General features: G+C 35.4%; 1 protein-coding gene across 2 annotated transcripts in view; it reads right to left on the reverse strand.

Moving 5' to 3' along the window:
* Positions 1-26,216, reverse strand: part of DPP10 (dipeptidyl peptidase like 10) — a 1,364,876-nt gene that overhangs the window by 37,274 nt on the left and 1,301,386 nt on the right. For both annotated transcript variants that reach the window (XM_004773359.3, NM_001310171.1), the window contains 6 exon segments: positions 21,838-21,929; positions 21,398-21,445; positions 18,233-18,354; positions 17,688-17,735; positions 219-317; positions 42-111 (listed from right to left, as the gene is read on the reverse strand). In XM_004773359.3, coding sequence (XP_004773416.2) covers positions 42-111; positions 219-317; positions 17,688-17,735; positions 18,233-18,354; positions 21,398-21,445; positions 21,838-21,929 — 479 coding nt within the window.

Genomic DNA, 26,216 nt, shown 5'->3' on the forward strand with positions numbered 1-26,216 from the left:
CCTTTAGATTCCTTCATTTCAAAAACAAATAGAATACTTACATTATTAACAGAAGAGCATACTGGTTTCGGTCCATAAAATCTTTGGGAAAGGACAACTGTAAAGGAAGTTCTTTTAAAGAAAGAGCAAAATATTAAATATGGAGAGTCATTTACACATAAAACTATAAGATGCAGAGAATGTTGTTCTTAAATAACATAGCATGCACAAAACTTTACCATAGTCGTCAATATGAAGCATTTTAATTTCTGACTTTACTATCTTCTTCTTCAGGATAGCTTCCTTCAGCATGGAATTGCTTTCCAATATAAAATATTCTATAAATCAAAAAAGTTAATTTAAATAACTAACTACTATGTATTGATCAGGAATCAGTACAACACAACAAATAATAATCTGATGATTATCATTTGGCAAGCAAGCACTGTGTTAGGCACTCATTAAACTCTCATAATTTCTCTCCTGACTGGATTACAACAACAGTTTTCTAACTGAGCTTTTTATTCCAGTGAAATGTTTTCTTTTGCCCTATACCTGGAATTAGCATTTACATTTTCAAAATGCAAATCTGATCAAGTTGCTACTCTGCTTAAGAATATTTAAAAGAATACAAATCTCACAAAACAAACTGAGGGTTGCTGGGGGGAGGGGGGTTAGTAGAAGGGGGGTGGGTTATGGACATTGGGGAGGGTATGTGCTTTGTTTGGTGAGTGCTGTGAAGTGTGTAAACCTGGCGATTCATAAACCTGGGGATAAAAATATATGTTTATAAAAAATTAAAAAATTTAAAAAAGAAGGGGAAAAAAAGAATATTTAAAAGAATAGAAACCTATCTAGCACTCCGTAAGATGACATTACCACAGTAGGATTCCAATAACAAAATTATGAGGCATGTAGAAAAATCAGGAAAATATTACCCCCAGGATGAGTATAAAAATGTAAATAATAGAAATAATGCAAATAATATATTCTCTTTTTTAATGATATTGCCAGTCGATTATAATTACATCTCATATATTTAAAAAATAGGCATGAGGATATTAAGCAGACACATGAATGATTTTTTAAAAAAAGAAAAGTTAAAATACTAAAAATTTAAAACTGCAAAATCTGATATTCATAAAAACAATCTAAGATGAAAAATACTAGATTGGATTAATAGTATATTAGGTACTATAAAAGAAATTATTAATGAATTTGAGAATATGGCAATAGACAATATTAAAATTAAAATGAGTTGACAAAACACGAAAAGAGCATCAGTAACTTGCTGAAATTTTGATAGACTAAATCTGTAAATTTATAGGAGAGATTTGACATACTAAAAATAGTGAGCCCTCTAATCCATAAGTATGTATGTATATCATTGAGTCTTTAATTTCTCTCAATCTTGGAAGAAAGCAATCAGTCTTTCAACATCAAGACATTAAGTGTGGTATCAGTTGTTGTATTTTTGTAAATTCTGTTAATCTAAGAAATTCCCTTTCTATTCTTGCTGTTATTTATTGTTGTTTTTACTGTTTTTCACTTTTATCAACTACTGTCTTGTAAATCCTCAGAGTTAATAGTAAAATAGAGTGATTGCTTTGATTGATTGTTGAAAGTTATAACAGTTATGGATTTTTCAGGTAAACCCATGTATCCATAATATTCTTTTATAAATTGGTGGATTTTACTTGCTAGTATTTAGTTAGTGAACTTTGTATCTATATCCATTAGGGAAAAAATTAAATATTTTATTTTTTTAAGTAATCATTGTACCCAACATGGGGCTCAAACTCAAAACCCCAAGATCAAGAGTCTACACTCTACCAACTCTATGAACTAAACAGGCATATACCACCCCCTTTTTGTCCCTGTAATGTTTGTTTATTATTTATTAACATATAATGTTTCTTTATTTTAAGGGTAGAGGCCTGTGAATCATCAGTCTTAGACAATCCGTAGCACTCACCATATACCCTCCCCAATGTCCATTATCCAGCTACCTTATCCCTCCCCCACCCCCAGAAGCCCTCAATTTGTTTCCTGAGATTAAGAGTCTCTTATTATTTGTCTCCCTCCCTGGTTCAATCTTGTTTCATTTTTCCTTCCCTTACCCCCATGAACCCCCACCCTGCCTCTCAAAATCCTTATATCAGAAAGATCATATGATAATTGTCTTTCTCTGATTGACTTATTTCACTTAGCATAATATTCTCTAGTTCCATCCATGTCATTGCAAATGGCAAGATTTGAGGGGTTTTGATGGCTGCATAGTATTCCATTGTATTTATATACCACTTTTTCTTTATCCATTCATCTGTTGATGGACATCTAGGTTCTTTCCATAGTTTGGCTATGTGGACCTTGCTGCTATAAACATTTGGGTGCACATACCCTTTTGGATCACTACATTTGTATCTTTAGGGTAAATAGCCACTAGGACGATTTCTTCGTCATAGGGTTGCTCTATTTTCAACTTTTTGAGGAAACTCCATGCTGTTTTCCAGAGTGGCTCTACCAGCTTGCATTCCCACCAACAATGTAGGAGGGTTCCTCTTTCTCCGCATCCTCGCCAACACCTGGCATTTCCTGACTGGTTAATTATAGCCATTCTGACTGGTGTGAGGTGGTATCTAACTGTGGTTTTTATTTGTATTTCCTTCAAGTGGCATGATGTTGAGCTTTTTCTCATGTGTCTCTTGGCCATTTGGATGTCTTCTTTGCAGAAATGTCTGTTCATGTCTTTTGCCCATTTCTTGATTGGATTATTTGTTCTTTGGGTGTTGAGTTTGATAAATTCTTTACAGATTTTGGATACTAGCCCTTTATTTGATCTGTCATTTGCAAGTATAATTTCCCATTCTGTCAGTTGACTTTTGGTTTTGTTAACTGTTTCCTTTGCTATGCAAAAGCTGTTTATCTTGATGAAGTCCCACTAGTTCATTTTTGCCCTTGCTTCCCTTGCCTTTGGTGATATTTCCAGGAAGAAGTTCTGTGGCTGGATGTTAAAGAGGTTGCTACCTGTGTTCTCCTCAAGGATTTTGATGGAGTCCATCTCACATTGAGATCTTTCATCCATTTTGAGTCTATTTTTGTATGTGGTATAAGGAAATGGTCCAGTTTCATTCTTCTGCATGTGACTGTCCAATTTTTCCAACACCATTTGTTGAAGAGACTGTCTTTTTTCCATTGGACATTCTTTCCTACTTTGTCAAAGATTAGTTGACCATAGAGTTGAGGGTCCATTTCTGGACTCTCTATACTGTTCCACTGATCTATTTGTCTTTTGTTGTGCCAATACCATACTGTTTTGATGATTACAGCTCTGTAATAGAGCTTGAAGTCTGGAATTCTGATGCTGCCAACTTTCGTTTTCTTTTTCAACATTCCTATATCTATTCGGGGTCTTTTCTGGTTCCATATACATTTTTGGATTATTTGTTCCATTTCTTTGAAAAAAGTTAATGGTATTTTGATAGGGATTGCATTAAACATGTAAACTGTGGGGCGCCTCTAGCTGGCTCAATATTTAAGCATCTGCCTTTGGTTCAGGTCATGATACCAGGGTCCTGGGATTGAGCCCCGCATGGGGCTCTCTGTTTAGCAGGAAGCCTGCTTCTCCCTCTCCCATCCCCCCTGCTTGTGTTTCTTCTCTCGCTGTGTCTCTGTCAAATAAATTTTTTTAAAAATCTTTTTTTTTTTAATTTATTTGTCTGACAGATAGAGATCACAGGTAAACAGAGAGAGAGAGAGAGGAGGAAGCAAGTTCCCTGCTGAGCAGAGAGCCTGATGTGGGGCTTGATCCCAGGACCCTGGGACCATGACCTGAGCTGAAGGCAGAGGCTTTAACCCACTGAGCCACCCAGGCGCCCCTAAAAAAAAAAAAAAAATCTTTTTAAAAATGTAGATTACTCTAGGTAGCATAGACATTTTCACAATATTTGTTCTTCCAACCCATGAGCGTGGATTGTTTTTCCATTTCTTTCTGTCTTCCTCAGTTTCTTTCATAAGTACTTTATAGTACTCTGAGTACAGATTTTTTGTCGCTTTGGTGAGGTTTATTCCTAGGTATCTTGTGGTTTGGGGCGCATTTGTAAATGGGATTGACTCCGTAATTTCTCTTTCTTCTGTCTTGGTGCATAGAAATGCAACTGATTTTTGTGCATTGATTTTATATCCTGACACTTTACTGAATTCCTATGTGAGTTCTAACAGTTTTGGGGTGGAGTCTCGGATTTTCCACATAAAGTATCATATCATCTGCAAAGAATGATAGTTTGACTTCTTTGCTGATTCAGATGCCTTTAATTTCTTTTTGTTGTCTAGTTGCTGAGGCTAAGACTTCTAGTATTATGATGAATAGCAGAGGTGATAATGGACACCCCTGCCATATTCCAGACCTTAAAGGAAATGCTCTCAGTTGTTCCCCATTGAGAATGATATTTGCTGTTGGTTTTTCATAGATAGTTCTTATGATATTGAGACATGTACCCTCTATCCCTACACTGTGAAGAGTTTTGATCAAGAAAGGATGCTGTACATTGCCAAATGCTTTTTCAGCATCTATTAATATCTTGTTCTTTCTTTTATTAATATATCACATTGATTGATTTGCAGATGTTGAACCAACCTTGCAAAACAGGAATAAATCCCACTTGGTCATGGTCCTTTTAATGTACTATTAGATATTTCCAGCTAGTATTTTGGTGAGAATTTTTGCATCTGTGTTCACCAGAAACATTGGTCTGTAATTTTCTTTTTTGATGGGGTCTTTGTCTGGTTTTGGGATCAAAGTAATGCTGGCCTCATAAAATGAGTTTGGAAGTTTTCCTTCCCTTTCTATTTTTTGGAACAGTTTTAGGAGAATAGGTATTAATTCCTATTTAAATGTTTGGTAGATTTCCCCTGGGAAGCCATCTGGCCCTTGGCTCTTGTTTGTTGGGAGATTTTTTTTTTTTAAGATTTTATTTATTTATTTGACACAGAGAGAGAGAGAGATCACAAGTAGGCAGAGAGGCAGGAAGAGAGAGGGGGAAGCAGGCTCACTGCTGAACAGAGAGCCCAATGCGGGGCTCGATCCCAGGACCCTGAGATCATGACCTGAGCCGAAGGCAGAGGCTTAACCCAATGAGCCACCCAGGCACCTCTGTTGGGAGATTTTTGATGACTGCTTCAATCTCCTTACTGGTTATGGGTCTGTTCAGGTTTTCTGTTTCTGTTTCCGTTTTAGTAGTTAATAGTCTCTAGGAATGCATCCATTTCTTCTGTATTCTCAAATTTGCTGGTATATAGTTACTCATAATATGTTCTTATAATTTGTATTTCTTTGGTGTTGGCTGTGTTCTCTCCTCTTCCATTCATGATTTTATTAATTTGGGTCCTTTCTCTTTTCTTTTTGATGAGTCTGGCCAGGGGTTTATCAATCTTCTTAATTCTTTCAAAGAACCAGCTCCTAGTTTTGTTGATCTGTTCTACTGTTCTTTTGGCTTCTATTTCATTGATTTCTGCTCTGATCTTTATTATTTCTCTTTTCTGGCTGGATTTAGACTTTATTTGCTGTTCTTTCTCTAGCTCATTTAGGTATAGGGTTAGGTTGTGTATTTGAGACCTTTCTTGTTTCTTGAGAAAGGCTTATATTGCTATATACTTTCCTCTCAGACCACCTTTACTGTATCCCAAAGATTCTGAAGAGTCATGTTTTTGTTTTTGTTTTTTCCATGAATTTTTAAAATTCTTCTTTAATTTCCTGGTTGACGCATTCATTCTTCAGTAGGATGCTCTTTAGCCTGTATACATTTGAGTTCTTTCCAACTTTCCTCTTGTTGAGTTCTACTTTCAAAGCATTGTGGTCTGAAGATATGCAGGGAATTATCTCAGTCTTTTGGTACCAGTTGAGACCTGATTTGTGACCCAGAATGTGATCTATTCTGGAGAATGTTGTATGTGTACTAGGGAAGAATATGTATTCTGTTGGTTTGGGATGGAATGTTCTGAATATATCTGTCATGTCCCTCTGGTCCAGTGTGTCATTCAAGGCCTTTATTTCCTTGTTGATCTTTTGCTTAGAAGATCTGTCCATTTCAGTGAGGGGGGTGTTAAAGCCGCCTACTATTATTGCATTATTATTAATGTATTTCTTTTATTTTGTTATTAATTGGTTTATATAATTGGCTGACCCCATGTTAGGGGCATAAATATTTAAAAGTGCTAGATTTTCTTGTTGTATAGACCCTTTAAGTATGGTATAATGTTCTTCTTCCTCTCATATTATAGTCTTTGACTTAAAATCTAATTTATCTGGTATAAGGATTGCCACCCCAGCTTTCTTTTGATGTCCATTAGCATAATAAATTGTTTTCCACCTCCTCACTTTAAATCTGGAGGTGTCTTTGGGTCTAAAATTAGTTTCTTGCAGACAACATATTGATGGGTCTTATTTTTTATTCCATTCTGATATTCTGTGTCTTTTGATTGGGGCATTTATCCTATTTACATTCAGGTTAACAATTGAAAGGTATGGATTTAGTTCCATTGTATTGCCTATAACATGACTGTTACTGTATATTGTCTTCGTTCCTTTCTGGTCTATTACTTTTAGGTTCTCTATTTGTTTAGAGGATCCCTTTCAATATTTCCTGCAGGGCTGGTTCGGTATTTGCAAATTCTTTTAGTTGTTGTTTGTCCTGGAAGTGGTTTTTTTTTTTGTTTTTTTTTTTTTTTTAATTATCTCTCCTTCTATATTCATTGACAGCCTAGGTAGATATAGTATTGTTGGCTGCATATGTTTCTCTTTTAGTGCTCTGAATATATCATGCCATCCATTTTTGGCCTTCCAGGTCTCTGTGGATAGGTTCTTCTGCCAGTCTATTATTTCTGCCATTGTATGTTATGTATCTCTTGTCTCTAACCTGCTTTCGGGAATTTTTCTTTGTCACTGAGACTTGTAAGTTTTAATAGAGGATGGGGTGTTGACCTATTTTTATTGATTTTTATTTTGAGGGGGGTTCTCTGTGCCTCCTGGATTTTGATTCTTGTTCCCTTCCCAAATTAAGGAAATTCTCTGCTATAATTTATTCCAGTATACCTTCTGCCCCCCCCCCCCCGCTTTCTTCTTCTTCTGGATCCCAATTATTCTAATATTTTCTCATCTTATGGTATCACTTATTTCTTGAATTCTCTCCTCGTGGTCCAGTAGTTTTTTTTTTTTTTTCTGCTTTTTTATTTTCCACCATTTGATCTTCTATATCACTAATTCTCCCTTCTGCCTCATTTATCCTAGCAGTAAGAGCCTCCATTTTTTATTACACCTCATTAATAGCTTTTTAAATTTCAACATGGTTAGAGTTTAGTCCTTTTATTTCTCCAGAAAGGGATTTTATTTCTCCAGAAAAGGATTCTCTAGTATCCTCTATGCTTTTTTTCAAGCCCACCTAGCATCTTGATAATCGTCATTCTGAACTCTGGTTCTGACATCTTACTAATCTCTATAATGATTAGCTACTTAGCCATCAGTACTGCCTCTTTTTCTTTTCTTTTTCTTTTTTTTTTTTTTTTGAGGTGAGTTTTTCCACCTTGTCATTTTATCTAGATAAGAATAGATGAATGAGATAACAAAATACTAAAAGTGTAGCAACGACCATAGAAAAATGTACACTAACCAAATCAGAAGAGAGCTGAAACTGAGCAGAGGAGAAAGTAGAAAGGAAACGCACACACACATACACACACACACACACACACACACTCACTTAATTTTGGGTGTGTTTTGGTCTGTTATAAGAAACTGCCTCCCCCCATTTTTTTCTTTTAAGAATTTATTTATTTGACAGTGAGAGGAGGAGAGAGAGCACAAATGGGAGGAGCAGCAGAGGGAGAGGGGGAAGCAGCGGGACTCGATCCCAGGATCCTGAGATAATGACCTGAGCCGAAGGCAGAGGCTTAACCCACTGAGCCACCCAGGTGCCCCTGCCTCCCCAGATTTTTAAGAAAGAAAAAATAAACACACACCCCAAAATAAGGGTAAACACAATGAAGGGATGGAATATGATTATAAAGATGAAAATTGAAAAAAGATTCTAAAAAAGAAATCAGTAAGATAAGTTGTTTGAAAAAAGAAAGAAAAACATGTGATCATGGTGGAGACGAGAACAAAGCATATGGCTTTGTTTTAGGGTATATTTTGATCTGTTTTAAGAAACTGTATCCCCAAATTTTAAAGAAAAACTTACATGTATATAAAAAGTAAGGTTAAATTCAATGAAGGGATAGAATATGACTATAACAATGAAAATTTTAAAAGATTTGTAAAAAGGTATTGATAAAAGTTTAAAAAGGTTAAAATAGGAAAGAGGAAAATTTAAAAAAAAAACAAAAATTTTAAAAACAAAACTTAAAAAATTTAACTGTGAAACACTGAAGAATCATGGGGAAAAGGCTGTGAATTCTATGTGCTACATTTCCCATAGCTCTGGAGTTTCATTAAATCTGAAGACTGCTTTGGGTAGTATGGACATTTTAACAATATTTGTTCTTCCAATCCATGAGCATGGAATATCTTTCCATTTCTTTGTGTCTTCTTCAGTTTTTTTCATCAGCGTTTTATGGTTTTCAGAGTACAGGTGTTTCACATTCTTGGTTCATTTTATTCTATGACTTTTATTATTTGGGGTGCATTTTTAAGTGGGATTGCTTATTTAATTTCTCTTTGCTGCTTTATTGTAGTGAATAGAAATGGAACAGATTTCTGTATATTGAATTTTCTGTCTGCAACCTTAAATTCATTTAACAGTTCTAGTAGTTTTTGGTGGGGTGTTGGGTTTTCTGTATGTAGTATCATGTCATCTGCAAATAGTGAACATTTTACTTCTTCCTTACCAATGTGGATGTTTTTCATCTTTTTGTCTGATTGCTGTAGCTAGGATTTCCAGTATTATATTGAATAAAAGTGGTAGGAATGGACCTCCCTGTCTTGTTTCTGATCTTAGGGAAACTGCTCTCAGTTTTTCATCATTGAGGATAATGTTAGTTTTTCAGATAAGGCTAGTTTTTCATATATGATGTGAGGTTTTCAAATAATGCCTTTATTATGTTCAGGTTCCCTTTAAACCTACTTTGTTGAGGGTTTCTATCACATTGTACTTCGTCAAATGCTTTTTCTGCATCTATTGAAATGATATGGTTTTTATCCTGTATCTTTGTGATGTTTAACATTGATAACTTTGTGATTGTTGAATTACCCACGCATCCTGGTAGTAAAACCCACTTGATCATTTTTTTAATATATTGTTGGATTTGATTAGCTAGTATTTTGTTGAGGAGTTCTGCATCTATGGTCATTAGCGATGTTGGCCCGTAATTCTTTTTTTTTTTTTTTTTTGTACTGTCTACCTAGTTTTGGTGTCAGGATAATGCTAGCCTCATGAAATGCTCACCTTATGGAATGAAGCTAGGCAGATATCCTTCCTCCTCTGTGTGTGTGTTTTTTGTTTTTTTGTTTTTTTCGGTTTGTTTTTGTTTGTTTGTTTTGTTTTTGTTTGTTTTGGTTTTAGAATAGTTTGAGAGAAATTTCTTTAAGCGTTCGGTACAATTCACCTGTAAAGCTGTCTGGTTCTGGACTTTTGTTTGGAGTTTTTTGATTAGTGATTCAGTTTCATTGATGGTTTTTGGTATGTTCAAATTTTCAATTTCTTCCTGATGCAGTTATGGGAGATTATATATTTCTAGGAATTCATGTATTTCCTCTAGGTTGTCCTATTTGGTGGCATGTAATCTTTAATATTCTCTCATAATCCTTTTTATATTTATGGTTATCATTTATTTCTCTTTCATTTCTGATTTTAAGTCCTCAGTGTATTTATTTGTTTATTGATTTATTGATTTTGATGAGTACTACTACAGCTTTATCAATTTTATCAGTCTTTTCAAAGAACTAGCTCCTGGGAAACTCTTTATATCACCTTTTAATCTTAATGCTAGCCTCCCTGGATAGAGCATTTTTTCTGCAATTTTTTTTTTCCTTTCAACATTTGAATGCATTATGTCACTCCCCTCTGACCTGCAAAGCTTCTTGCTGAAAAATTAGGTGATAACCTTATGGGGTTTCTCTTGTATAGAACTGTTTTCTTTTCTCTTGTTGCTTTTAATATTCTCTTTATTGCTACTTTTTGCCATTTCAGTTAGTTTGTGTCTTGTTGTAGACCTTCTTGGATTTAGTTCAAAGGGGGCTGTCTGTGCCTCTTGATTCTGGATGTCTGTTTCCTTCCCTAGATTTGGGAAATTTTCATCTGTTCCTTCAGATAAATTTTCTGTACCATTTACTTTCTCTCTATTCCTGGGATACTTATAATGTGAATGCTATTACATTTGATATTAGGTTTGTTCTTGTTTGGTGTAACTTTTTTTCCTCACCTGCTTAATTTGATTGCTTTCAATTTCTCTGTCCTCTGGGTCAGTGATCCATTCTTCTTTCTATAGTTTACTGTTTATTCCAACTAGTGTATTTTTAATTCCATTTATTGAGTTCCTATCTGATTATATTTTTTTTTCCTTTGTTTTCTCTTTAAGTTTCTTAATGATGTCTTCTACTCTTTCTCAGGTCCAGTAAATATCTTTAAGGTTATTACTTTAAATTCTCTATTGCGTGTATTACTTGTGTCTATTTCAGTTAGGTCATTTGTTGTGATTTTGTTCTTTTCAAAGACCTACTTCCTTTTCTAATTTCTCATTTTGTCAAAATCTTTGTGTATGTTTCTGTATGCTAGGAAAGTCAGCTGTGTCTCCTGCCTTATGAAGGAGGTCCTACACTGCAGTGTCCCCACTTCCCCTGACACTTGAGGGGTGATTCCTGTGTGTGTTGTGCATGCCCGGCTGTTGTGGGTGAGTAGCTTTTTCCTTAAGTCTAGTCATCTGCAATGGCTCTCTTTGCCTGTTGAGGGCCGTGTTGGGGCTCTTTTCTGTTATTGGGCCATTCTCCAGCTGCCTTGGGCTTGAGTTGTGTCTGACCAACCATTTGCCAGAGATAACAGTAGCACCAAACTTCAGGATGCTTACCTGTTTTGTCCCCTGAGAAGCTTTTGTGCATGGGGACCAGCTCTCTGTCTCTTTCCCACTGCTGGGTCCACAGCTGGAATGGTGTGTGTGGTTATGTTCTCCCATTCCTGTGTCACTTAGGAGTGATTCTGGCCCCTGTTGGGGTTGCTTACACATTGCTAGGCTTGCAGCACCTCTTTGCAGGGTCTCTGGCTAAAAGCATTTTGGAGGGGTTGGCTCTGCTAAGGGCAAGGTCCACAAACTTGGGGGCGGGGACTAAATTTACTAGCATTAAGGCCTGCCTTGCTGGAGAGGGCAGATCTGAAGTGCAGGGGTGAGGGAGGTGCAGAACATGCACTGTTAGCAAGGAGCAAGTGCTGAGCTTCTCTGATTCCTGTAGATGTCCCTGTGTTTGTGCTGGGAGGTGGGAGTAGGTAATGGTGCCTACCAGCTCCTTTGTTTCTGAAGAAGTCTCAAGATCCCTGCCCTTCAGTCACACTCATGAGATGAGTCACACTGATGCCCCAAACATTTTTCAAACTGCTGCTTCTGTGCTGTATCTCTGCAGGCTGTTTATTGTGCTGTCTCATTAAGGGTGGAGACTCAGTTTCCTCTTGCCCTCAGCCCTCCCAGAGCTGAGCCCACTGATTTTTATAGTTTAAGGTTTTTCATCCCATTGGTTGTAGTGGAAATTCAGCCCCTCTGGCTTTCAAAGCCAAATGTTTGGAGAGTCCACACAGGGAAGACAAATTCCCATGGATGAGAATGTTTTTCTCCCCTCTCCATTCCAGCAGCATCCCTCCTTCCTCCCCACAGACAGTCCCATGGATCCCTTTAGTTGTGCAGTTTGTTCTCCTGGTTTTCCTGTCATTTTCTGGGTTATTTACACTGATGTGAATGTTACCTAGCTGTACCCCTGAGATGCACTGTGCTTAGGGTTGTCTTATTCTGCCATCTTCTCTGGAATTCTTCCATCATCATTTTAAAGATTTTGCTCTGTTTGTCTTTCCGTTTCTTTCCTATTTATTTATTTATTTTCTGATAAGACCTTTGCAGTAATTCTTGACTACCATTTATATAATGTTTGGATATATAGAGGTCCTTTTATTTTTGGTGACTTATGGTTTAATTTGCTTTGTTTTTAAATTACCTTTTCTATTGGGATACATTTCACTTGAGGTTTTTGAGCAATTTTATATGTTTCATCTTACTTGTATTTGACCAAATATTGGATTTCATCAAATATTTCTTATGTGCCTCCCCTTCTGACTCTAAGTAAAAACATTGTATGTGTGTGTCTATGTGTATACACACACATATATATAGACTTGCATTAACTTAGGCTCTGTTCATTTCTTTTATTCCTTTTCTATTTCTGAAAGTTTCTATTGATAAAGTTTCAAGTTCACTGATCTTTTTCTATAGTGTCTAATTTACTTTGGTCTTTTCCAGTGGAATTTTTATTTCCAATACTAAAGTTCAAGTTCCTTTTAAAAATATTCCATTTATAGTCACACCATATTCATTCATTTCAAAATCATATTTATAATAGCTGGTTTATTGTATTTGTAGAAGGTTCCATCTCTCTCTTTTCTGAGTCTCTCTTTATTCACAGCAGCTTTTTTCCCAGTTATGAATCACATTTTCTTCCTCCCTTCCTTCCTCACTTCCTCGCTTCCTCACACACCCAGTAATGTTTTACTGGATTTTGACCCATTGTGACTTAGAGTATTTTGTGGATTTTGTTCTGTTATTTTGGAAATTGTTGGATTTTGTTCCAATAAGGTATAGGCTATCTACAGGTCAGCTAAATCATTTTAAGACTTAAAAATATCTTATTTTGTGTAGGTTTGGGTGATTTCTGCTGTGTGGCTAGTGTAGCTCTATTACAAAGGCATGACTCTGGTGGGCTATCTCCTACACATTCCAGTATTCTGCCTGGTTGGAACTTTCAGCACATGCCAGCGCTCTTTAAGCTCTGTCCTTTGTCATTTACATGCTTAGCTAGGGGTTTTTTGCAGTAGACTCAGGGTGATTCCCTGAATCCCTATTAAGATTTCTCCTCCTCTCCAGTGTATTTGTCCATGTTTTCAACATTCCAAAAGCTTCAAACTTTCTGAACTCCAATGGCCATTCTCAATTTGACTCTGAGACTCTGACTCTGAGATACCATTACACTCTTCTTGGACTGTTCCTCATTGCACTGAAATTCCTAAAATGATTCTAGCCAGAAAGCCAGAGCAATTAAAACATTAATCTCAGTTGTCTCCCTTCTTCCAGGAATGAGAGTCCCATTTTGACTACTGTCACAATGCTTGAAAATTGGTTTTTTTTTAATATATTTTATCCAGTTTTCTCCCCCTCACTTTCTGGCATCAGGCTGTTTCTACTTTCAGTAGAAACATGGCCAGATCACAAATTTATTTTTTTAATTATTGTCGGCTTATCACCGACAATCCACTGTTAAATCCAAACTCCTTAGCTTGCCCCTATCACCTATATCCTTTCCTTTTTTTTTTTTTTTCTTAAATGTTTTGTTCCAGCCACATGGGACAACCTTTATCTTGCAAGTTTAAATATTTCATGTCTTCTTTTTAGTACATTCACATTCTTTTGCCTTTCTACTAACTTGCTTTCTTGCAATTATGTCCACTTCTGTTAGAGAAATTACCATATTCTATTAGAACCATATAATATTCTCCTGCCATGTACTCTAAATTCTATATGTGATTTCAGGCATACCAAACCACATTTTTTGTAAATAAGTGTCATCCTCTACAATACAAATTTGGGAAATTAGATGTTGTCAGAGGTTTATTCTATCCCTAGTAAGAAGTTTCAGATTATCCAAATCCTGTATTTTCAAGGAACTGATCCTAAACATTTAGTTATAAAATTTAGAATGTGAATACCTAAACTCTGTATACTTTCATTAAAGACTCAGCATTTATAACCTAAGAACTATCATAAAAATGCAGGAAGCCACTGTCACCTGATATTTGCTAACTACAATGAACACAGTTTTTTGAAGAATAAATCTTAGTAAATTTTTACCTTTATACCTTTAATTACAGATCATCTTGTTGGCTGGCTTTTTTTTTTTTTTTGAATAAATGAATAATTTGACTAACTGACAGTTGAACAAATGGATACAGCCAGAGGCACCAATCTGAGTATAATATACTAATAATTTCTCATGGTTTCTCTTAATTATCAAATGTCAGTGGCAAAAAATAAACCTAATTACATGTAAACTAATGACATGAATAGAGGGGCAGCTGAGAATTTTTACTTCTAAATCAAAGGCTACTCATTTATTCCTGGGGAAAAAAAGCAATCCATGGTCACAGGGAAGTAAGTTCTTTTTAAGCAAAGGAAATATAGTAAAGCCATTTTGAAAAATATTAAGAGCAGAGAGGTTTTTTTCCCATGATAAACTTGCAAAACATGTAATACACTTTTTTTTTTTTTTTTGGTGAAACAGTGTGAAGAGGAAGAAATGTTAAAGCACAGTTTTAAACATGGAACAGAAAAGAGAAGAAAATGAAAACAAAACTGAGAAGAAATAAAGAGGAAAGAAACTAGAAGAGAGAAAAGAAGTAAAGGGGAGTGAGAACAAGGATAGGATGGAGAAAAAGGAAACAAAGCATATATGCAAAATTAAGGAGAAAGCAAATGGTAGTGATATGCGACAAATGGCCTTTGAAATATTAAAAGTAAAATTTTTCATATTTATACCTTGTCTCAACTCACTGAGCATTTTAATGAAGGGTTTCTTTTTCATTAAAAAAGTAATATATGGAAAAAAAGTAATACTTGTTCATTGTAGAACATAAGGCAAATACTCAAGAAGAACAAAAATCACCTGGAGGGCTGCTAGCCAAATGCAAGAATTTTAACATCTGTATTACTTTTTGAAAGTTTTAGATGCATTTTCAGTTTTGTTGGAGTGGCATAAACATTTGGACTCCTTAATCACTTGTAACTATAGCTTAAACTTTTTTTTTAGATTCTACTTACTTGTTATTAACATACAATGTATTATTTGTTTTAGGGGTACAGGTCTGTGATTCATCAGTCTTACACAATTCACAGCACTCACCCTAGCACACACGCTCCCAAATGTCCATCACCCAGCCACCCCAACCCCCCACTCCCCTCCACTCTAGCAAGACTCAGTTTGTTTCCTGAAATTAAGAGTCTCTTATGGTTTGTCTCCCTCTTTGGTTTCATCTTGTTTCATTTTTTTCCTCTCATCCCCTGTGATCCTCTGCCTTGTTTCTCAAATTCCAAAGTTTTACTCTGCATTTCTTCAATAACTATTGGGTTTAAAGTTGTCCAGATTAAATATTTTCATTTTTCTTTTTTAAATTTCTTTTGTATATCCTATTCTACTTCATGTGGCCCCCAAATGTGTTCCAATTAATTCATTAACAAAGATTAATCCATAATTCATTAACCAGAAGATTTACTTGAACCTGAATGTCTTTCAAAAAAGAAAATTAAGCACCTGACCACTGCTCACTTCTGTTTTTCTGGATGCTGAGATGATGCTTATAAGTGGGAAAATTAGAAAATATTTCATTATTTGCAGCAGAAATTACTAGGAAACAACAGTAGAAAAAAGTTAATTAAAATCAGATTGGAATTTTTTTAAAAATTATTTTGGCATAATATGCAATATAACACAAATAGTTCCCATTTATTTAGTGCATCCTATGTTGCAAATAAATCTCATCTTCATTAAAAATTCATTTGCTAATTTGCCTACAAGGAAATTGATCCTATGAGATATTAACTTGTTTCACATCTCACAAAAGGTTTATAATGAACTCATTTTGTATACTATTTTTTAATATACTGATCTTTTAATCTATAAAATCCAACCTTCAGTTTTATCCAATATACTGTTTTATTGTTACTATTGCTTTTAATACTAAATACATTTAATTTGCTCACCACAACCTCTTTTAAGTTTTATACTGTTAAGTAGAAACTAAACAATGTACTCACCTATTTCCAACCACACAAAACCCCATTACAAATTTAGTACTTTTTTTTTTCTAGAACAGGAGGAAGTCTCCATATATTGGTATTTGAAGAGTATCAATGGTTTTACTCTGTTGTCTAAAAATAACATTGTCCTTCAACATTACAGTCTTATGCCTGCATCTTAGTTAAGTTTATACATCTAAGTAAAACTACTTAAATACAGGATGTGAAAGACAAAAAACAATAGAATAAGATGCCCTATAATGAGGGAAGGAAGCTGGAGGGAATCCATTTTAGAAAGGCTAGGTCTCTGTTTTTCTGCTAGGCCCCATTTCTATATTTTGCCTTTGAACAAGACAAAGAAATTATGTTCTCACTTCAAGAGGAAAGCAGGAAAGTGAATCATTCTCTGAGTTTTGTTCTAGGCCTCAAGCATGTAATGATCTCTAAGAAGAGCTGGATCTAAAACGTGTTCCAGGAAATTTGCTTCCAACAAACTTCTGCTGACACTGGCATCAATACCTTCTACCTTCGATGATTCATGAAATAACATCTGTTACTCACCTGTTACCAACTTTAATTGGGCCTACCCTGGATTCCTAAAGGAACACACACCTAGATTCTTTTCTAAAATAAATCTCTGATCCCAAGCACTGATGAGACTCATTCTCCTTTCTAAGTCTCCTAGACACTCTGTCTGCTATTCTTAAACTCTGTTTTCACTTTCTCCAACTCACATTTGATTTCTATCCTTTGTGAAGCCAAGGACCCTCTTGGCTGATCCTGCAGGAACCCCTCCTCCAACCTACCTTCATCAATTACAAATCCTATTTTGGAGTCAGACTACTTCTCATGATTCCTGGCTCTGCTACCTATTAGTATTAATTAAGCAAGTTATTTAACTTCCCTGTGACTCAGTTTCCTCTTCTTTAAAAGAGGATAATAAAATTAACTATGTCGGTGGTGTTCTGAGTTCATAAATACAAGCCTAATTTATTAGATCATGGTAGCCTAATGTAAATCATTAGAACATAAGAGTACTGATTGAATAAAATTGAAAAAAGCCAAAGAAACATAGGAAGAAAAGAAGGCAAGAAGCAATCTGGCTATTCATTTTTATGATTACCTCAACCCTGTATTTACTTACGTACTCTACTATAATTTCATAAACACACTGACCATATTTTACTAGCAGTGTCCACCCAAACTTCATAGATGATGAATAGTTAAATACATAAAAGAATAAATGAGTACATAAAACTAGGAAGCCCTGGATATCTGGAACAAATAGGATAGAGAACACATAACATACTTTTCATATTTTTCCCAAAAGTACACAAAAAGCATTGGAGGAATAATCTACATGAGGCCAAGGAAAAAAATGAGCCAGAACAGTAAGAGGCCCGTAGGCTGAAGTGTACCTAAATGAGCCTCATCAACCAGTCCTCCTTCAGATTAGGTAACAGTAGACACCCTGTTCCAGGCATGTGTGATCCAATTGTGGCTGTTAACACGGCTCAAATCACTTGCTCAAACAGTCAAACTGATGGTATCTACACATCCTGCTCCATGGTGGAAACTCCTTTGAAAAAGGTTTTGTAAGAATATGACATTGAGAATAAGTAATACCTAAGACCAATGACCCCCATGACTATCCCACATTTTCATGTTTGTGTACTTACTTGCTGGGTTTTCCATGCTGTGTAGACTGACCACTGGGACACCTGGGCCTGGATTTTAAAAACATGTATAAAAAAATATGTATAAATATTTTAAATACATCTAAGTAATCATTATTGGAAAGGCTACATGAAAGAATTATTTTTTTTCCAAATTGAAGCATTTCATAGTTAAAACAATGAAACAGAAACCAGATAACTGGGCAATTAAATTTCTATAGATCCTAAATCTCTTAACAACCAAGCCATTATTTTCAAAAATTTTTTCTAAAGACTAGATAAATTAGTTTAGCAGGACTTTGCTAATGTAAATATGTTTATTCACTTTTTTAAAACATTTGCTCTCAAACAGCCTTTCTTGATCAGGAATAAATGTTGACTCCCAATTTTATTTTCTAAATGAAGATACAATGCATAGCTTGTAAATTCATAATTTATAATTTAGTGAATACATAAATTTAGAATATCAAATCATATAGCTAGAGAAAAGTTACTCATGATAGTAATAGATACTGATCAAATAAATTTCATCAGAAATCATGTGTTACCTTTACAGAGCAGTAAGAAATGTTGATTCATAGGACTGAAACTGGCATCAAAATATGTACATTGTTCTTTCATAAAATTACATGAAATGCATTGACGATTCAACAGTCCTTCAGTAGATGCACTGGGGAAAGAAAAAGAAAATTAGAAACGGTACTATTCCAGGTACTTGAATGTGTGGCATCAATATTTAAGGATTAACATAAACTGTGGAGCTCCAGCATTACTTACATTGCAGTTCCCTGTAAATGATGACTTACTGTATAAATGCAAAGTCCATTTCCATTACTAATGTTAAGACATACACATTTTTCTTCTCTATAATAAAATCATGTATGCCTAGATATTTATAAGGTGTATGTATGTATGCATGTCTATAAATAAACTGATTTCCACAGGACTCAATGTAATTTATTCTTACCTGCCTTTTCTCTACAGATATTCCTTTAAAAACTTGTAAAAGGAATTGCCCACAGAAACTAGCATAAACTCACCATCAGTAAATATTAGTTGAAAGAGCCAATACATGTTTTCACAAGCTATGCAAAGAATCAACCTCACAGTAGAATTAGGTATCCGTGTCAAATTTTTCCCACTAAACAGATGCACTGAAAACACTTGCCTTAAATACTTGCACTGAAATTTTTGGTAAAGGAAAGTAATTTTTGTATGATAATATAGTATTAATGATATACATATTTTGAGACCTCAGGGAAGTAGTTAAAGAGAAAAGCAATCATTTATTTTACATAGATTCTTAAGATTAGAGTGTTTGAGATATTTACTTAGGGTTAAATTTCCTATATAGAATCATTTATTTTATAAATAAAGATGAACTGTAAATTATGCCAACAGATGAAAATACTGGTGAAGCTGTGTTTTAAGCTGTTTCTTAAGCTTAAGACAAAATATTCTCAATTTCATTTGGAAATGAAATAGGATTTTGGCTATATATTTGTAAATGAACCTTAGTCATTTTGATGTGCAGTAAGCTGCATACATGGGGCTGGGAACAGGTGTATTGACACAGGCAACAGAAGCATAAGAAGCAATTGAGGATCAATGTGAAGTATAGTTCATAAACTCAAAATTTCACATTTGAAACATTCTGAGCTCATTATAACCCCAAATCTTCCTTCATTGGTCAAGGCAATTAAACACATTAACCAGTTTCACCTTTATGATAATTTACAAGGTAGTCATACCTGATTATTTTCTCTTTAAAATTGCTATGTGTGTGTATATACCCTCACACACACACACACACCATAGCATTTGTCATTTTAATCATTTTTAAGTATATAGGTCAATATCATTAATTCTATTCAGTGTTTTGTAACCATCTCCACAGAGAGGATAAGAATGCATGCCAGTTGTCCCTAGCTACTTACATACCTTCATATAATTTTTCAGATTCAAGCTCCCCAGAGATTTGTTGGTCGTTTCTCATTAGATTATGAAATTACTGAAATAAATGCCCATTTTGGGACAAAATTCTAAACTGTCTTTGGCTGCAGTTGTGATTCTGCAGAAAGGATCTCATCCCATAAATTTAGTCAACCAGTCATTATTTTTATGACCTGGACAAGACAATGATTGAGTTTTCTGGGTTAAACATTAACATTATCTAACAGTCAAGCCAACTGGCATTTGCTGAGCTATTTAAGGGGAAATTTATTGGTACTACATTTTCTTTCTAACAGCCTACTCCACTAGTACAGTTCATAGCTAGGCTGACTATTCTGCCTCAGTCACTAGAAAGTAAAGACAAGCACAGAAATCTAAGAAGTCATTTTAATTCAGATCACATTTTGGGCTAATAAAGGGAAGGGAGATTGAGATAGTTCCATTGGTTGAAAATGGCCAAGTCTAAGCTTCTGTCACTTTTCTTTTAAGTTTCATAATATAAGAGAAATAAAACTTTGATGAAGTGGTTTCAGGACCTTAAAAAAATGGCTCAGGTCTACCAGTACCAACCAGAGTATATGTTTCAAGACAGGCTTCAGGTCACCAAAAAGAAAAAAAAAAAAAAAAAGTAATCAGTACTTTAATCAAAAACTCTAAACCGAAACTAGAATTAGTCTCTTTAAATAAAAAGCTTTTTTTCCTTTTCTCATAGTCTGAGAATATGGGTTCTGGACTCTAAGAGAAAAAACAAACAAAATACACCCAAAAAATGAACACAGAAATTACATACTGGGAGAGGTGATAAAAAATGAGATGTTTGTTTCAGATGAAAGCAATTTATGCATAAGTAAGTGTATGTGGTGAATTAAAGGGAGTTTAGGGTGTTTTAAACATGCATTTTTACTTTCAGAGGAAAGTCTAGGCTACTGGGTAGGAATCAGTGGTGACACTTCTTCAAACATGATGAATTTCTACTGAGAATATGCCTTGGCAGTTTTGACACTTTAAAAATGGATCTGTGAAATGGAAATCAGAAAGTGTATGTAAAGTCTAGAATTAATAAGTTGCTTGCCAGACAAAAATAAAAGTAATTCTTGTGAGGTCCTGGTGAAAGCTTTCCAAGTGAAGAAACATTTTAATACTAAATAGGTATGACCTTAAGTACGTTTTATGAATATAACTTTCCATCTGGGAAAATTGGGCAGATGAAAACATTTCCCATCTACTGCTTTCTTTAAGCAATGAGCATTCCTGGCTTCAGTGACAATCTTACTAAGTTTTATACACTATGGGGGAGGGGAGGAGAAACACTTTCTCTTGATCTACTCTTCTAATGGTTCACAGTGGTTTTATTTTGTTTGGGGGCAAATTACCAGTGTACAATATCAATGCACTGAAAATTGAAAATGAGCCTTAGCCATAGAAAAGTCCACTGAGGAAAATATGTAAATGCCTATGATGTGTGTAGAGAGAGATGTGTGTAGAGATGATGTGTGTTGAGAGAAGCAAGCCTTAAAACAGTAACACAAAAATGGTATTTTGAGACTGCAAGCAGGTGAGGAAAAAAAAGAAGGAACAGCTAGATGGTCTTCAGGTCCAACCCTTCAGGCTCACAAAGGTTCAGAGCTGAGAGACTGGACCAAGAGTGTGAGGTTTCATCATGTCAAAAAGAAGCTTCAATTTTTCCATCCTATCATAAAGCTGTGTAGATGGCCATTGAGAAATCAACCTGTTCAGGGCAGTCCTCGCACCTTGCTTACCTGTACAGCTGCCTCCCTCTGGGAGAAGACTCTGTGCTCAGAAAGTAACTGCCCAGGAAAGAAAACAACAAAAACATCAGGCACAGATCAATTTTTGCCAGGCTGAGTTTTCACTTGAATTTTCAAACTGTCAAAGAACAGGCAAGAGCTGTTCTATTATTCAACCACAGAACTTGGGTCCATTTGGGAAACACAGCTTTTTTTCTCAAAATATCATCATATCACACTTTTCCGTGACCTCTGTCTGTGGGTCTGTGCACGTTTCTGTGCAAGTGTGTCTCTGGGTGATGGATAGGGAGAATCTTTAAAGAAAAAGTTGCTCTTTACATAGCCAGGTTGTCTGGACTAGGACCACAGTAAGCAAAACATAAATCTGGCAGAAAAGATTGCATTCGACAAGCCCTGACTTCCAACCTGACCAGAGAACCAAAAACACTCACATTTTTTGAGTAGTTTCATCGTATGCCAAGATCTTTATCACTTCCCAGTTTCCTGATGTCAGATGCCGCACGGTAATTTGCTCACTTTTACTCTGCAAAGAGATAGAAAATATTGATTTTCTTTTTTATTTAAACAGCATCTCTCTGGTCAACACAAAAGTACTGACTGCCTGTGTCACTTTTAATTCTGTAATTCTCAGCTAACATTCAGTTTCTTGTTTTCAGTCTCAAGAATGCACACACATTCCTGCAAACATTGACCAGGGTAGGGTAGAGCCTTTTCTACTATACTGTAGGAAAACCATTCAAAAAACCCCTCTAGGTGAAGCCTTCCTCTACATCATTTTGACACAGGATGTCATCTTGCATTTGGTACAGACACAGGACTTTGGTTGAAAGGATAACTAACCGCTTGTTTGCTTTTCTGTAAACCGCTGGCTTTTAGGTATAGACCAGGTTATTAATTAGGTTATTAATTGCTTATTAATCGCTCTTTTGCCCTTCTGTAACCGCTTGGCTTATAGAAATAATAGAGACGCCATGATGGCATTCCTACCTTCCCCCTTTTTGTTCCCCTTTCCCGCCTTTCTCCTCCCGCGCGCGGGCCCTCAGAACCAATCAGCTTGTTCCCCCTTCCCGCCTCTCTCTTCCCCCGTGCGGGTCCTTAGAGCCAATCAGCAAACTCCACGTATGCCTTTTTCAAAAGTTCTAACTGTCAACCAATCAGTTGCGCCCCACCCAAAACTTGTTTGTACCTGTCTATAAAAACCCGGCACCACCCCAGCCCGGTGTGCTCAGCTAGCAGGAGCTGCTGACCACCCGCAGGCGCGCTCTGACCACCCGCAGGCGCCTGCGTAACAATAAAGAACCTCTTGCTGATTGCATCCAGTGGCAGTGTTGGATTCTTGGGTAAGGGGATCCGCGGGTCTTTCATGGTAACTCTCATCTCAAATGACTGGCAACTGTGCAGTTTGGACAGCTTTAAATAAAACACTGCAGAACAAACTTTATTCTAAATATATCACATAATAGTATATTGCATATAGTATATTACATATCCTATTATATGAAATCATATAATACTTTCAATTTCTAGAGTATATTAATCACTTTAAGATTTACTATTTTCCCACAATAACTTACTGCTGAGATTAATTCATATTGATGTTTGTAGCCATAGTTTGATTTCACTGTAAATTGTATTTTATATGAATATAGCAAAATTTATGTTTTACTGACAGTTGAGCATTTACAAATATTTGCTCTTAAAAATAAGTTGCCTATAAACAATTTTATTGAAGTCTCTTCATGCACATGGCAGGGTTTCCTTGAGAGAACACCAGGAAGGGGCACTGGCCATTAGTACACATGTCTTTTACCTAACCAGGTTGTGACAAAATATTTTCCAACTTTATCTCTATTTACAGTCTACTGCGTTATAGTCAATACGTGTTTTCATTGCTCCACGTCTTTATCGCTTCCTTACCAACATTAATTTCCTGGGACTTTTTTTTTTTTTTTCTCAAATTAATGAGCTTGAAATCATATCATTCTTTTTTTTTTTTTTTTTTTTTTGGTGCAAAATGGTGGTTTATTAAAGCCCGGGTACTGGGCAGGAAGAGCTGCTGCCCCGGGTTGTGAGGGATGGCAGATTATGTACCCTGTAGTGGGGGGAAGGTGAGGGGAAGGGAAGTTTCAACAGAGCTTTCATATGCTAAAGAGGGCCTACAAGGTGCAGGGATACCGGAGGCTTGATCAATGTTGTCTTTTGGCAAGCAAGCCATTAACATCAAGATAGCTCTACGCCCCTATTCATTTTCTTTTTCAAACCTACAGAAAGGCCAAATGAAAAGTACACAAATATCCATAAGATCATCACAGAGACTCACCAAAAGTCAACCTGTTGGATATTTGCCCCTCCCTCTTTTGTTGTTTGCTGAATCATTTAAAAGTGAGCTGCAAATATCAGGATACTTTTGCCTTAAATACTATGTCTCAAAATTAAGACTATCTTCACATGTAAGCAAGTCACATATCATACCTATAAATATTAACATTAACTCATCTAAATATGTAGTCTATACCCTAAATTCCAGAAGAGCCCCAAGTAACCCAAATAACTTTCTATATACATATATAATGTATTTCATGTTTAAATGTATCTAAATACATAATTTATATATTTAGATAAAACAGATGTCTCAGTCAAGGTTTATGTATCATATTGGATTGTCATCTCTATAGTCTCAAAGAAAAACATTTGTCCTTTTTGATTTCTACAACATTGGCCATTTTTAGACTCCTGGTCCAGTGGTCTTATAGAATATTCAGCATTTTGGATTTGTCTGAATTTTTTCTTATGCTTTAATTTAGGCTCAATATTTTTAGCAAAAATATTACAGAAATGATATCGGATACTTCTTTTGCTTCATATTAGGAAACATACCATTACATATCTTGCCTCTCATGACAATGCCATTTACATGGTAACTGTGGGATATAGTCATTGGAAAAATACATTCTGCTTTATAATTAAAAGCGGGACGGATACTTGAACATTATGTGAATACCTTTGTCTCCATTAACTTCACTCAGTAGGTTTGGCATCCATTCATGACCTTTCTCTGAATAAATTACCATCTCAAAGTGATTTTACAATTCTAACATCACTTTTATATTTATTAGGTGGCATACTTCTGTAAAAACAACTTCTACTCTTTCTCCTTGTGTTTATTCCCATTCTCTTTCTTCCTACTCTTCATATTACTATACACTTAAGCATGTTTAATGCAATGTTACATTCCATTACTGTTGTTACTCTTTATGATGCTGAAATTGTCAAAATGAGGTTAGCAGGGACTCCTTCAAGTTAACCTCTCTATTCTTTGGAAATGCTTACATTGGTCTTGAGCACTTCCATGTTTACACACAATCACATGTTCGTAGATATTTTACTTCCACTACCTCCAACTGTAAGCAGTAATTTCTCCATGGAATTTCTTCTACTGGATTATGGTATTTAAAGATACAGGGTTATGTTTGCTCATACTACTCTATAGTGTTATTAGTGCTGGGCCTTTTTAGAAGAGACTGATGGATAGCTAGAAAGATTTCCCTGTTTCTCTCCCTGTGCGTGTGTGTGTCCTTAGTATTATCTTCAATTCAAATTCATATCAGTTTGATTTAGATCTAGGTGTATTTACTTCTCTTAGTATTTCAACATAGGCTTTGTTGTCCTCACTTTTTGTATTTCATTTTCTTTTAAAAATATGTAGATGGGGGACAACTGGATGGGTTAGTTAGTTAGGCATCTGCCTTAGGCTGAGGTCCTGATTCCAGCGTCCTGGGATGGAGGCCAAGCCTGGCTCCCTGCTCAGCAGGGAGTCTGCTTCTGCCTCTGCCCCTCCCCTCCACTCTTGCTCTTTCTCTGGCTCTCTTCCTCGGTAATAAATAAATAAAATCTTTTTTAAAAGGAAAAAAAATGTAGATGGTTCAAACACACTATATACATATATAGATAGATATATCTATATCTATATAGATAGGTAGATATATAGATAGATATATATAATATATATATACATATAGAAATTTTTTTATTAGGTTCTCATCCTTTTGGGGGGAAGCTTTTTATACTTAAAACATTAATATTATATAACTATAAATATAAACAGTTATACATATACATATAAATCAGAGTATAGGAGGTGCTCCATTGTTCTAGATCTTCCAACTTTTTATTAAAGGTTTTATTTATTCATTTGACAGAGAGAGAGCACAAGCAGGGGGAGCAGCAGGCAGAGGGAGAAGCATGACCTGAGCTGAAGGCAGGTATTTAACTGACTGAGCCACCCAGGTGCCCCTTCTTCCATCCTTTTTATTCTTACATAGTCCCCTGTGTACCTTAACTAGCTTCCTAAGAAACACATCTCAAGTAATACCACAGTAATTAACTCTGTATATATGCTTGTATTTAACATGTAGAGAAGTATTGTCATGATGTACTCCTCCATAAGGAAAGTATCATTTTGTACATCCTGCCTATTTTGCATTTCTTTTTGGAAAAAAGTTGAGCATGAGATACACATATGTATGTATATACGTATAAGACAACATATATAATCTGTCATTTGCATCATTACAAATAAGATTCAGTCATAATCTCTGCTAATGTTTGTCTGTATTATCTATTAGATTTCTTTGGTTTTGGTCTTTATTTTTAAGGAGCTCTTTATATCCATTATGTGAGATGTAAGCTGCAGATATGTTCTCCCGATTTGTCATTCTGTGCTGACATCAGTTATGGTACTGTTTTTCCCAAAATTTTTTTTTAATCTTTATGTTATCAAATTTACCATTATATTCTTACATTGTCTCTG

Source organism: Mustela putorius, unplaced genomic scaffold, assembly GCF_011764305.1.
Source record: "Mustela putorius furo isolate JIRA1106 unplaced genomic scaffold, ASM1176430v1.1 tig00003867_pilon_pilon_pilon, whole genome shotgun sequence".
NCBI lineage: Eukaryota > Metazoa > Chordata > Mammalia > Carnivora > Mustelidae > Mustela > Mustela putorius.